This window comes from Topomyia yanbarensis, chromosome 2, assembly GCF_030247195.1.
Source record: "Topomyia yanbarensis strain Yona2022 chromosome 2, ASM3024719v1, whole genome shotgun sequence".
NCBI classification, from domain to species: domain Eukaryota; kingdom Metazoa; phylum Arthropoda; class Insecta; order Diptera; family Culicidae; genus Topomyia; species Topomyia yanbarensis.
In genome coordinates, this window is record NC_080671.1 from 57,923,471 (window position 1) to 57,936,320 (window position 12,850).

The 12,850-nt window shown below is 35.8% G+C and overlaps 1 protein-coding gene across 1 annotated transcript in view; it reads left to right on the forward strand.

The window, feature by feature from the left end:
• Positions 1-12,850, forward strand: part of LOC131685755 (protein phosphatase PHLPP-like protein) — a 50,435-nt gene that overhangs the window by 12,836 nt on the left and 24,749 nt on the right. Inside the window, exon 4 of the mRNA XM_058969685.1 lies at positions 2,011-2,315. Within this exon, the coding sequence (XP_058825668.1) occupies positions 2,011-2,315 (305 nt within the window). The remainder of the gene's footprint in view (positions 1-2,010; positions 2,316-12,850) is intronic.

The following is a 12,850-nucleotide window of genomic DNA, read 5'->3' on the forward strand; positions in this document are numbered from 1 at the left end:
AAGCGAACCGAAGGGCTCAATAAATTAGGCAGTCTGAACTTTGCCGCCCAGATTATCCTCGTAGGGGATGAACACTTATTCTAGACCCACAGCTATTTTTCCTACTACCATAAAGAAATTGCCACATTGTGAGGATGGTCGAAAACTGGTAGTGTATCTAGGATGGGTGCTGTAACCCTACTGAAAGAACTAACTACTAAGTAGTTGGATAGTAGTGTGCTGTGCACATAAAGAAACCTCTTCCCGAAGTAATGCTGTAAAGCAGCGATTCTCAACCTGGGGTCCGCGGACCCCCAGGAGACCTTGAAGTCTTTGCTGGGGGTTCGTGAAGAGGAAAATCTGTTCTGGATAAATATTTAAATTTCAAGTTTTTTTTTCCTATCAGACTGAAAATAATATATTAACAGCATATAAATCGATGTTTAACTGTGGGGGTCCGCAACGGCCCATGGTGATTTCGAAGGGATCCGCGACCGCCCAGGATGATTTCGAAGGGGTCCGCGTTCACCCAAGGTGATTTCGAAGGGGTCCGCGGTGCAAACAAGGTTGATAACAGCTGCCGTAAGATAAAGCCGGGAGAAATCAGGTTCCGTGCAATAGTAGTTGCATTAGCGGGTCGGGTGACTACCCAAACCCGTTCCCTGAGTTGTTGGATTTTGTACATTTTTTCCTGCTCAGGTTGTTTTTGAACATTTTTCTGCTCCCTAAAAACATATACACATAAGTACATAATTGTATATATAACAAAAAATATTCATATCCCCCCACCTCGAAAAACATTGTTACAACGCCACTGCACCAAACGAATTTTGTTTACTTCCAATGGATCCTTCAAGGAGTGTTTGACTATTTATTGGGTTTTGATTGATTAAAAGAAAGGGAGTGGTTATATAAGTGGGTACCAAGAAATTATAACCAAGATGTTTTATAATTTGAAATCGTCAGATTGGAATCCGTGGTGGATGCACGAGACTGTTCACAATATAAATCTGCATCCGACCGAACACTTCTGGTTTCATACTTACAATGAAGAATGTCATCGAACCGTGAAGTCGTGTTTAGTTGAACCCATTCATCATTTATGTAGAAATATTTGTTTCTTGGTAGGTTAATCTATCAAAGAGCAGTTTCAGATTGTCAACGAAAAAAGCGAAGGATTGTTCCAGTTGTCATATAATATTCATAGAGGCAATGGAATGTTTGTGTCCAATGCGCTGGGATATGCTACAAATCACCACATATCTGTTCAACTGGAACGCCTTCCACTAGGTTAGGTATTCTTATCATATATTTGATTGAAAGAGATTCGATTGAATATCGAAGAACTTATGCAGTGCAGTTTTCTTTAGTAAGAACGCGATGCAACGTACTAGAATGAAATATTTATTATGATTTACGTCTGCCTTAGTGTGACAAGTTCATACGTTTCTGCGCCACAAGAGCTCCTCTACATTTCACATTCCCGTTCTGTCCGTCCACCAGCAGTCATATTTGTAATTTACCTTCTAACATTTTACCGTAATGAACTATGGCGGGGTAGAGTCAGTGGCACCAAATTGTCGCACGCTTGTTGGGCATTGGTGCGCTACATGTGCGCAAACCCGTAGCATCTCTGCATGATGTACCTATAGGGGAACGCAATGGGGATAGCTTCTTCGTAAAATCTCAAACTGTTAGTTCTACTATGGACGCGAAACCGTGAATATCTCGCTCCGCGCGAATTCCGTGCACTGAATACCTTTATCTCGGTATAACAATTGATCTAATAAAGAAAATGGTTTCAAACGAGTGTTTCATTAAAACCAACGATGGCACCAGTAGTATAGTATCAAACAAAAGTCGAGTGACTTTTTCCGATATGGAAACGATTGAGCTTGATTCTTTGGAGATCGAATTTGATCAAAGTGATGAGATTGAAGAGCTGGATGATGATGATGATGATGATGATGTGGGTGTGCCCAATCATTGGAAAAATATGATGTTTCAAAAAGTGAATTGTGTTTGTTTCAGACGAAAGCTGATAGTGTCGATGATCCCAGGCGGTTGAATCTAGGAGACTCCGGGTTGCAACACATACCGGAGATATTTATGCAATCGTCGGTCCACGTTGAGGAGTTACTGGCCGGAAACAACAAGTTGCAAGAATTGGCCCTGCGTGCACTGGGTGAACTAACCCAGCTTAAGGTGCTTAGATTGAATGATAATGGGTTGAAGAGTTTTCCGGAGAGCTTGTACAATTTGCGAAGTTTGCGTGTGTTGGATCTGGGAGATAACGAGATCAGGAAGCTCCCAGAACGGATAGTACTGCTGACGAGGTGAGTATACCGGACACGGTTTGTTTCGTATAACAGTTGATTTGTATACGCCAAAAGATATGCTTTACATGTTGCGTACATGTGCTGTTGTGGCCTACATTTTGGGGTATATTTTATTATCATAGGTTGTGGGTACGGTCAGTAGAGCATAGGGTATATGTACTATATTTCGCATTTGATTTAGGAAAATATGGAGCTTGCAATAACGAAAATAAAATGTGCATCAGGGAGTTCATGAAATGCCTATAAGCTGTGATGTCACTGGTAAATTTTATTATTTTCAATCACAACAAAACTGGTTGAAAGAAAGAGCAGGGGTTGATTTGAAAAATATCGCGTAACATAGTTATGATGCGGAACGCTATATAATCCGTGTTGCTGACAGGCAGTAATGCTAGATGATTTTTTTCGATATCTTCAAAAGGAACCAAAAAAGGTCATTTCACACTTCAAATATTTGTCAAACCCGAGAAAATTTAGTATTACATCGGTGTGTAGCTCTATTAATTTTCGAGTAATTTTCGAAGGCAAAGGAAACTAAATTAAATGCCAAAACATGATTTCGATCACACTGATCGAATGGGTTTTGTAGTTTGGCGTTCGGCCTGGTGACGCATGGCGGAAAAGTTAAGATGTAGGTAATAGTGAATAAAGGAAGTTGCCTTCCGACTCCTTCTTCTCAGTATCTGTCACTTGAGTTAGGCACCTAATGCTAATTCAAAATTGAAAATTTGATTCATCAGAAAATGAAACTTTCTAGGACATTGCAAATTACAAAACAAAAAGTGCTTCCAATTTTTGATTGACGTCAACCTGCCTAAGTGCTAGATTCGTAGGAGACTTAGAAGTCGAAATGAAAATTCTTTAACTAACACAAAAAGTTAGTTTATTTATCGTGTATCACATATCGTCACTGTTGTGCCATCTTATGACTTATGACGCCATGTAGCACTTTCCTTGAAAAAACTATTTTTAAAGTTCGAGTTGAATATTTTGGAATTTATAAATGTTGGAAGCTTTTCGGAACAGACAATCAATGGTTTTATGATTTCTGCAGTAACCTCGCGATTTATGCGAAGATCTGTTCACTAGATTGATAGTTTTTGCTTAAAAATGTAAACCAAAGTCGGACGCATATGTGTCATAAGTGTGTTTTGAAAATAAATTTTGGCATACTTTCCAAAAATAGTGAAAATGTCGAAAGGAAATTTGTTCAATAATCTTGAAAACACCAGTCAACCAAGTGCAGAAAAAACTATAATAGGAAAAGTTTTGCGTGCAAAACAAAAACCTAGCTAATGGTTATGGTAGATTTGCATAGGAATTATGTATGTCATCAGAGACATCTGTTGAGTTGTTGGCTTCAATGCGCACTTGATGCCAGGATTGTTGTCTTGTTTTTTGTTGCCATAAGATAAGACAAAATTCTGAAAACGCGACTTTGTAGAGATTTTAAAATTTAGTAACATGACGTTTGTCATAAGATAGCACAACAGCGGCGATATCAGAATAGTTTTTTAATGCATTCGTAGAGATAAGCTCATGTAATGGTATTTGCTGAAGGATTCCATGAGAAACCGGCCGACCGCAAAATATGACCATCGTCGATTCGAACGAAACTTTACATTTGTGTTCGGTTTATGAATCTCCATGATTTTTTCTGGCAATTTCAATATTCTGATACAAGAGCAATTTTTCAAAAGGGCGTAGACGTTTCTACGCGCATTAAGCTCAAATTTTTTTTGTTCGTTACAGTAAAACTATCTGAGAACGTAATACAGGTAATGAATACTTCTGCACAATTTTGGTTGTTTTTGTATAGTTTTCAAATAGTTTACAATATCGCCTTGATGTCAATGGGAAAGTTATAGGAAATGTTATGAGCCTTACAAGAAACTAATTGCTGTTGATCGAGAAACGCGAATTACTTCTGAAAAGGTCGTAATAAAACAAAATAATTGTGTTGTCAAAACAAAATTTAAAATATCTCGAGAACTACTAATTTTAAGAAATTTTTTGTTATAAGCATTTTGATTTGAAATGGCGTTTAGAATAATATTCAAAAATAAAACTGTACTTTTGACTGCAAATAGTATTAATTATAAAAATTTGTCAAAAGTTGTTAGGAAAACTTTTTTTATTGAAAACTTCTCCATGATCCAAATACACTGAAAAAGCTTCTTTTATGTCTTTAAAACGATAAACATTAGACTTTCGACAATTTATGGTGGGGTAACGCGAATAACTTTTAAAAAGGACATAATTACATGAATTAATTGTTTTTGTTGGAGCAAAATTCCAAATATTGCGAAAACTGTCGCATTTTGGAAGATATTTGTTAAATGTATTTTGTTTTAAAATGATACTTAGAATTATATTCTGTATATAAAATTACAGTTTTGTATGTGAATTAGTATGAAATTTAAAAACATGTATAAAGTTATTGTTAGAAAAACTTTTTTGCTGATAATTTCTCCATCATGAAACCACATTCAAAATGTTTCCTTTCTCTTTAGATTTTTGTTGACAAAATATAAAAAATTGGAAAAATGGGTTTTTTTTGTAATTTAAATTTTTATCATAAACTTTTGTTTTTGTGAAAAATGGCACAACATTTTTTCCAGTGTATATTTTTTTCGTGCAGAAGTATTCATTACCTGTAACTCGTTCTCAGATAGTTTTACTGTATAAAATAGTGTAACCGAACAAAAAAATTGGAATTATTGCACGTAGAAACGTTTACGCCCTTTTAAAAAATTACGCTTGTGTCAAAATAATCTTATTGACTGTGGAAAATGTTTAGTCTTCCATGCCGGTTGAACCTGTAAAGTTTTATCGGAATCTAAGATGATCGGTCACGATGTTAGAGATTTTCGGACGGACCTTCGTGGAATTTCTCTGCTTTTAGCAGGAAACAGGCAAGACCACAAGACACGCAGCTTATGGGACATTAGACATTATGTTATTTGGAATAAGATCATTTGGCATAAGGTGATCACATAAATTTTATATTTATTATGATTAGGATAGTCATACCGACTGCAAGATGAAGAGGAACAAAGGTGGGAACATTTGGCGCTTTGAGTGTATTAGTTTTATACTTGTAAAATTAAGCATTGCGGCCGGGCCACTGGAAGTAAACATAAACATCCGGACGAGCATTTTTTTTTATCAGTATTGGTGTATGATTCTTTGGCGCACGGTGAAAAGAGAGAATTTTAACGCTTAGGAAACTTTTTATCTCGAAATAACCTGTAAAAAAATATGACCGAACCGAAACTAAATGTGTAGCAACAGAAAAGCCCACTACGTCATTTGTTCATGCTTTTCTTCTTCACATCCACCTGTTTTATCGGCTTCATCGAAGAAAAATGACAGCCGCACTCATACATACAAAAAATGTGCCCACCTGTATCCGTCTTGTACCGACTCATTTTCTAAAAAAACAACTCATTGCAAGTTTTACGAGAGAAATTGATTAACAAACAAACAATTATTCATAACTTCGAAAATATATTAAAGAGTTTCCAAAATAAAACTTAAACTACGAGCTCAGGTTTAAACGAATGATAAATCTCTTTTAAAATGCATTCACTCGATCAATAATCAATATCCGATAATGCATCCCACGAATGTGAATATGATATAAAAAAATCAATGCGTGGAGCAAATTGAGCATTTATATAGGAACTGGAAGAAAATAGAATTGATGTTTCAATTGTGAAATGTTTTCGTTCACTAATTAGAAACATCAGTACACCTACTTAACCGATTTATTTCAAACTTGGCATACATAGCAACTTTTATTTCAAATGAGTAAAAAAAACCCTTAACTGAAAAATTATCCCGAAAATTCAACGTAGGGGTTATGTATTTTTACATAGAATGTGAATACAAAATTCGGTTCGGAATTTCGGCACTCACTCTGGTTACACCTTTTTGATAAACGGTTTGCGCTGTCATGAAAATACAACCCTTGAGTACATGTGTGTTTTTTCATTCGTTAAGGGGTTACACCACTGTAGAATCTTACAAAAATCGAATTTCAATTTATCATTCTAAAATGTGCTTTAAGATGTTAAGAATAATATCTCAAAAAATGAAAGCCGAAAACAATATATAAATGTTCAAATTTTCAATTCTACAGCAATGCCTCTTATTTATACCCTGGATGTACTCAAAACTTTAAACGCGTTTTTCTCGAAATCACATAGTTTGAGCTGGCCGGAAACATAACTCGAACAAATGATTTTTGATTGGTTTGAAATTTTCACAACATATTAGAAATTGATTTCTTCAGCGACATACATAGGATTTTATTTTTATTGCCTATTTTTTTAATTTTTAATGTAATTTAATTGGCTCTATGTCGAAAATTTACGGGAGATAGACTTCCAGACCCCTTCCAAAAAAAGCACGTACTGAAAAATGCTGCACAGCCGCCATCTTGTGATGAAATAACCCGAAAATTATTTTCTTGTGATTCATTACTTAGACTGTAAATTCTATTTAATGAGATCTCGATTCATCTCTTTATTGCGCAAGAAAAATACCCAAACTATGCCTATTGTATCGTGCTCTACAGTGGTGTAACCCCTTAACCAAAGTCGGGGGAAAAGTTATCAACTAACAAAGGCGGAGTACTCTCCTCCAATGCTGCTTTTATTGGGGAATCAATATTGGAATCACCTGTTTTTATAAACAATTCCCAACTTTTAATGATTTCTATCTCTACTATTTCTATTTGTAAATAATTTTAATTTTTTTTTACTACTTATTTCTCATGAACATTTTTCCTTATAATCATGAATATTGGCATAACATCCAATTTCACTCCAAAAAGGGTTAGCATTTCACGAATATCAAAGTGCACATACCTTTACGCTAAATTTTCAACTCGGTCCACCAGCCCCGCTCAAAATTTTGCCAACCTACCCCAATGCCTATTTTCGAGAACAATCATGATTTACAAAAACATAACTAAGGTTATACTGGAATCCGTTATACGCTTTCCAGAGGTACCACGTTTTTTGGGAATCGGATGTAAATTGATTCGTGTTACACATATTACTTTACAAAAACAAAAATTTACTTACCAGCGCCGGAAAAAACACAAACGTGCTCCTGTTCAAACGACAACACAAAACTACCTGAAATTTCATTGGTACATGAAAAAATGAATACTCACCAAAATCACTATAGCTGTCGCTACTGCGCATAATAGCCTTTTCATAAAAGACACTCGACCAATCTGCCCTTTCGGCGAAACAGCCCCGGTCTCCCCTAAACTATGTGTTTACTGCGGTAACCCTTGTACTGAGATAATTATTAAAACACAGTTACCAAAACAAAACAAACACATCAACTTAAATCTATAAATATTGAACTAATATTCCCATATTTTTTCCATAAGTTCGATTCACTTCAAACTTTCTGAAAATGAAGTTCTCTTGTTTAATTATATTTTGACAGCTTTGCTTTATTGAACATCTCTCGTAACACAGAGCGCCGTGCCAGACAGTTCGAATCATTTTAATGTGTGCATGTGTTTTGAGATCGTAATGTCTCAGATAATAATCAGGAAATGCTCAGTAGTTAGTATGCACCATTATACCCGAAACTATTGGCGTTTTCGTTTTTGACTTTGCAGTACACCGGTGTAGTCGGTGCTACACTCATTCAAATTAGGGTGTAATCAGTCTATCTCTTTTTTTGCACTACACCGGTGTAGCACCAAGAAAAAACGAAAACCTTCTATGAGTGCGTCAGTGCTCATGAATTCTGCTGCGACATAGAATCCGAAACGGTATTGATCAGATATCGTACTATCAAAATCATTCTGCTGTGGGTCATCTCATAGATATTCCGTCAAAATTTTCAATGCAGAAACCATCGAAACTTGCATACAATAACTAAGAACTATACAACCTAACATCCTGTTCAGAATAAACAACCGATAACTAATAGACAGGAAAAAAACAACACATCAGGGATGCCAGGTGATATTTTGAAAATCTGTGCGCGGCCCATTTAATAATCTGTGTCTATCTGTGTCACGGAAAACGTGGCTGAAATCAAGATGTGGTGACCTTTTTTTGCTTTTGCGCGTGGCAATAATTAAGTGCAAGGTAACAAAATTGAGAAATCTATGCAGTTTAGAAGAAAGCAGTGGAAATCTTTGCGTTAAAACAGAAAACTGTGGAAATCTGTGCAGTTCTTGCAATCTGTGCAGCATATTGAAAACATATTCATGAAATTTTTTTAACGGAATACATCATTCGTGTGATCAACCCATATTTATAACATAAAACAATCAAATTTTTTTGAGCAATATAGCATTTCGTCGAGTTGTCTCTATATGGGAAACACCCAAGTGCGATCGAAACAAAAACAAACGTCAAAACGTTTTCTCACTCGCACTGATGCAAATTAAATGAGCGCGGAATTTAACGCACGACCCGATGGCGCATGGCTGAAAAGTCGCTATGTGGATTTAAGAAAAGTTTCGCAATATACCGTGCTACCTCTCAAACAGAACCAACTGAAAATAAAACGTGGTGAAGTATGTCAATTTGCGAAAAATATGTCAACGTAGGTTAAAACATGCCCACTGCTCAACTTTGCTCATCGGCTGGCAACATCCGAGCGCGCTTGTCCGAGGTATTGAGTGACAGAAAATTAAATATCTCCTGAACAATATAATAACGCTAAAGAGCATGCAAATTACTCAGAAAACATCACTTTCAATTATTCATAAAGAAAGGCTTGCCTTTTTGCTTTAATCTCAGAGATGCCAATTTTGAACATGAGATACGCTCCTTCAAAGCGATGCGCATTAGGACGTTGCGATGTGCGGCGTTGCCAATATGTACGTTCTCGCGTGTTGCATCAAAGTGGGCCGTGCGTTGAAAGAGCGCACTGTTACAAAAACCTCCATAACTCTCGATAGGAACAAAAATGAAAAATTATCAATACAGATTATTAAAGGTGAAAGATTGCCGCATAATTTGACATACGTTTTGAAAATTTTTAGCGTGAAGAACACAAGCAAAAATACAATTGAAAATTTTAAATAGATTCAAAGTACCGTTATTCACATAGTTATAAAGCATAAATATTTTTATAAGATAGTGCAAATATCATTTCATAAGTGTGCAAAAATTCATTGAATTATCTTCAGTAGTTTTTGAGATATAAAATTTACAATTTTATCATGCATTAAAGTTTAAGGGTTAATATCTTAAAGAAAAAAAGGAATTTCAACGAAATATTTATACCAAAAGCTAATCACCATAATCCTTATACAACAAAATATACCTCGTGAAGATCGGTGATTTTGCGAAAAATTCGAGGATCACTTGACATGGCTTTACTCACATACAAACATACGAAGATACAAACAAATTATCTGCTTGTTGAAATCATTAGGGTCATTCCGTGGGAAGTGACAATAAAAAGATGCAAACTTGACCTTCACGGATTTGAACCAAATTTGGAGGAATTGTTGATCAAGGGCCAACATATTAAAAACTTACATTGTTGTGTCAATCGAACCACCCCTCAGGCCATGGGAGCACGCCCCGTTTTGACAAATTGCCAAAACTCTTGATTTTCTTTTGATCATATCTCCGGTTCTATTTACTCATTTTTCATATAAAAATCGATCCATTTTAAATCGACCCTGATCTGCTAAAAGCAAACCAAAAACGTTGTTTTTCGTCATTTATAATCTACGTCACAATTAGAGCTTCCATTTCCCGACGGTTTTCAGCTTCCCGGGATTCGGGAAATAAATAATAAATTTCCCGGGAAATCCCGGGATCCCGGGAATACAGAAGAAAAATAAAAAGGTGAATGATTTTCTTAAAAAAAAGAATAAATTGAAAAGTTTTCAAACTCGTTTGATTGCATGTATATCTGTCCTCAAAGCAGTTGTCAGAAAAAGGCGATTTGGTGTCCTACACATCATTCAATCATTTGATAACTCGTCAATAAGTTTACGCAACATCAACTTCTTTTGATTTTTTTTGGCTGTATGTATAACCTAAATTTTGGTAATCACAGATACGATTGGGACGATATACTAAACGCAGCTGCTGGAGTTACTGTCCAAAATTGGAATTCGTTGTTCTGATACGATGGATCAATTTTATGCATAGCACCTTCTTTGGTAATCTTGAATGAAAAGATTAAGCTGCTTCAGGGTATTGTGCAGTTATTTCCGATCAAATGAGAAAATGTGATATATGGAATCCATATTTGTCGCAGTAGGATCAGCATCATTCCGAATTAAGTGTGAATCAAAATCAAGCAGATAATGGACGAACTGTGCAGCGATTGATGAAGCCTACCATCGGTTTCCTGTTACGGGCGAGTATCTGGATTGCATCTTATCCCCTCAAAAATCCTGCCTGCATCGCTTTCAACATGCAAATAGGTTGGATGCGCATGATATTGGACAGCTAAAGCGTTATGTCGTCATACTTCCAAAAATTTACAGATATTACAGTTACGGTATAACAAATTAGACGAAATATGCATTCGATGAACCGATCAAATATTTCTGCAGACGTTCTAGAAACATTCTTTATTTTAAATAGCGTTTGCGTTAAGCATGATATCACTACAAACCGTCCAAGTTTTGAAACAAACACTAATCTATTTTTTAAGAAATTACCGCCATTTCAATTACTAATTTGATTGCATTCATTGAAGATCTAAGTATTAAAAGAACTGTTAAAAAATCTGAGCAATTGGCTCATCGGTTGCAGAGATATCGTGCGCATCACTAACGCTACTGTAAGGAAATGATTCGGCACAACGGCTGGCAAATTAATCCATTTTTGCACGAAAATATCAACATTTTTAGTAGTATTTTGAGCAAGGCTTGGACTATATACCTAAAAAATCATGAGAACATATCAGCGAGCCTAAAGATATATAGTTCAAAGATATGCAAATCAGTTGGAAAATCATCTGCATTCACTGCTCACTCCAAATGTTTGCCGATAAAGATATTTCCTAGAGAATTTCTTTCTTCGAAGAACCTAAGCCTTTTGAAATATATTAAAAATCTTTTTTCCCGGGATTCCCGAATCCCGGGAATGAGAAAACACAATTTCCCGGGAATCGGGAATCCCGGGAAATCCAAAAATACCGGGATTCCCGGGAAATAAATTCCCGGGATGGAAGCTCTAGTCACAATAAATCATATGTGGATTCAGAATACTCAAGTTGGTTTTTTATTGTTGTGCACTTGTCATTTTATATGGGAAATTGCGATTTTATTGCTTCAAAACAGAGTATCTCAGGATAGCTCAAATTATATTGCGGTTATAAGTGTTTTTTATGTAAAAATGTCTGAGGAACACGATGGTATCAGAATTTTCAAAATTAAAATAATTAACTTTAAAGAAATGGGAAGGGGGGGGGGGGACGAGTAAGTAAAACTTTTTTTACAATACAGTTGGAAAAATATCACACGTCTTGAAGCTTTCAAAAAATAAAAATTATTGGTAAGTTTCTTCACAATCGAACTTTACCGAGGAGTTGAAATTTGTGGCATATACTAACATGAAACTACACTCATGAGCTAAAGAATTTACCCTGCTAAAAGAGGGTATTGGGCAGCTGGGCGAAAAAAAGTGTCTTCAAAGTACTTTCACCGACCGATTTCAACTAAACTACCTGCAAATGGTCGGAAAATTATTCAAGGTTTATTAACTATACTTGTTGGTCAGTTCGGAAAACCGGTTCTTGGTTTTATGAAGAAATCTCGTGGGATCTGTCAGAGGCCCATGTGAGCCACATTCAAAACTCATACAACTTCTAGCTCGAAATGCGCCTTAGAATAACCTAAGTATAAATAAAAATAATAAATGACAACCTTTTGATTTGTTTTGGGAAACTTAGCGATGATAGCGAATTTGTAGTGATCAGTAGCATCGTTGCACTAGCCCTGTAAGTGTCCTGTACACTATGAACCGGCTGCGAAGTCTGTTGAAACGGAAGGTCAAGTTCCAAAACGGAATGATAATATTTGCACGTAAATATTACTGTAATGTCATGTCAAATTACACCAAATTGATGATCAATGAATAATAAGCATTTTAAATTATTCGAACACTTGTGGAAACTTTCCAACCGGGCCCGAGAATTGCGGAATCAGGTTCTTCAGACCACTTGTTTATGTGAATATTACTGTCATACGCCACCTGCAATAAAATCAACGCGACGATCAATGAACAATGCAGTTACTTTTGTAGTCATCTACGTTTTTTATGGACACACTAAGACTGATTGCGAGAAATTCAACGAAAAAACATCATTCTTCATTCATAATAAAAAACACACTATACTTAAGTTTTTTGAAGTAAAACAAAAATTTTTGTAGTAGAGGATTAATTTTCCGCCTAGGGTTATTGAGAACACATTTTTAGATTTTATCGGAACGTTTCTATTTGACGATTGTTGGTTGAACAGAAATTTGTGTCTTTCAAAAGTTTTTCCTTGAAAATTGAGCCCGAAAATGTTTC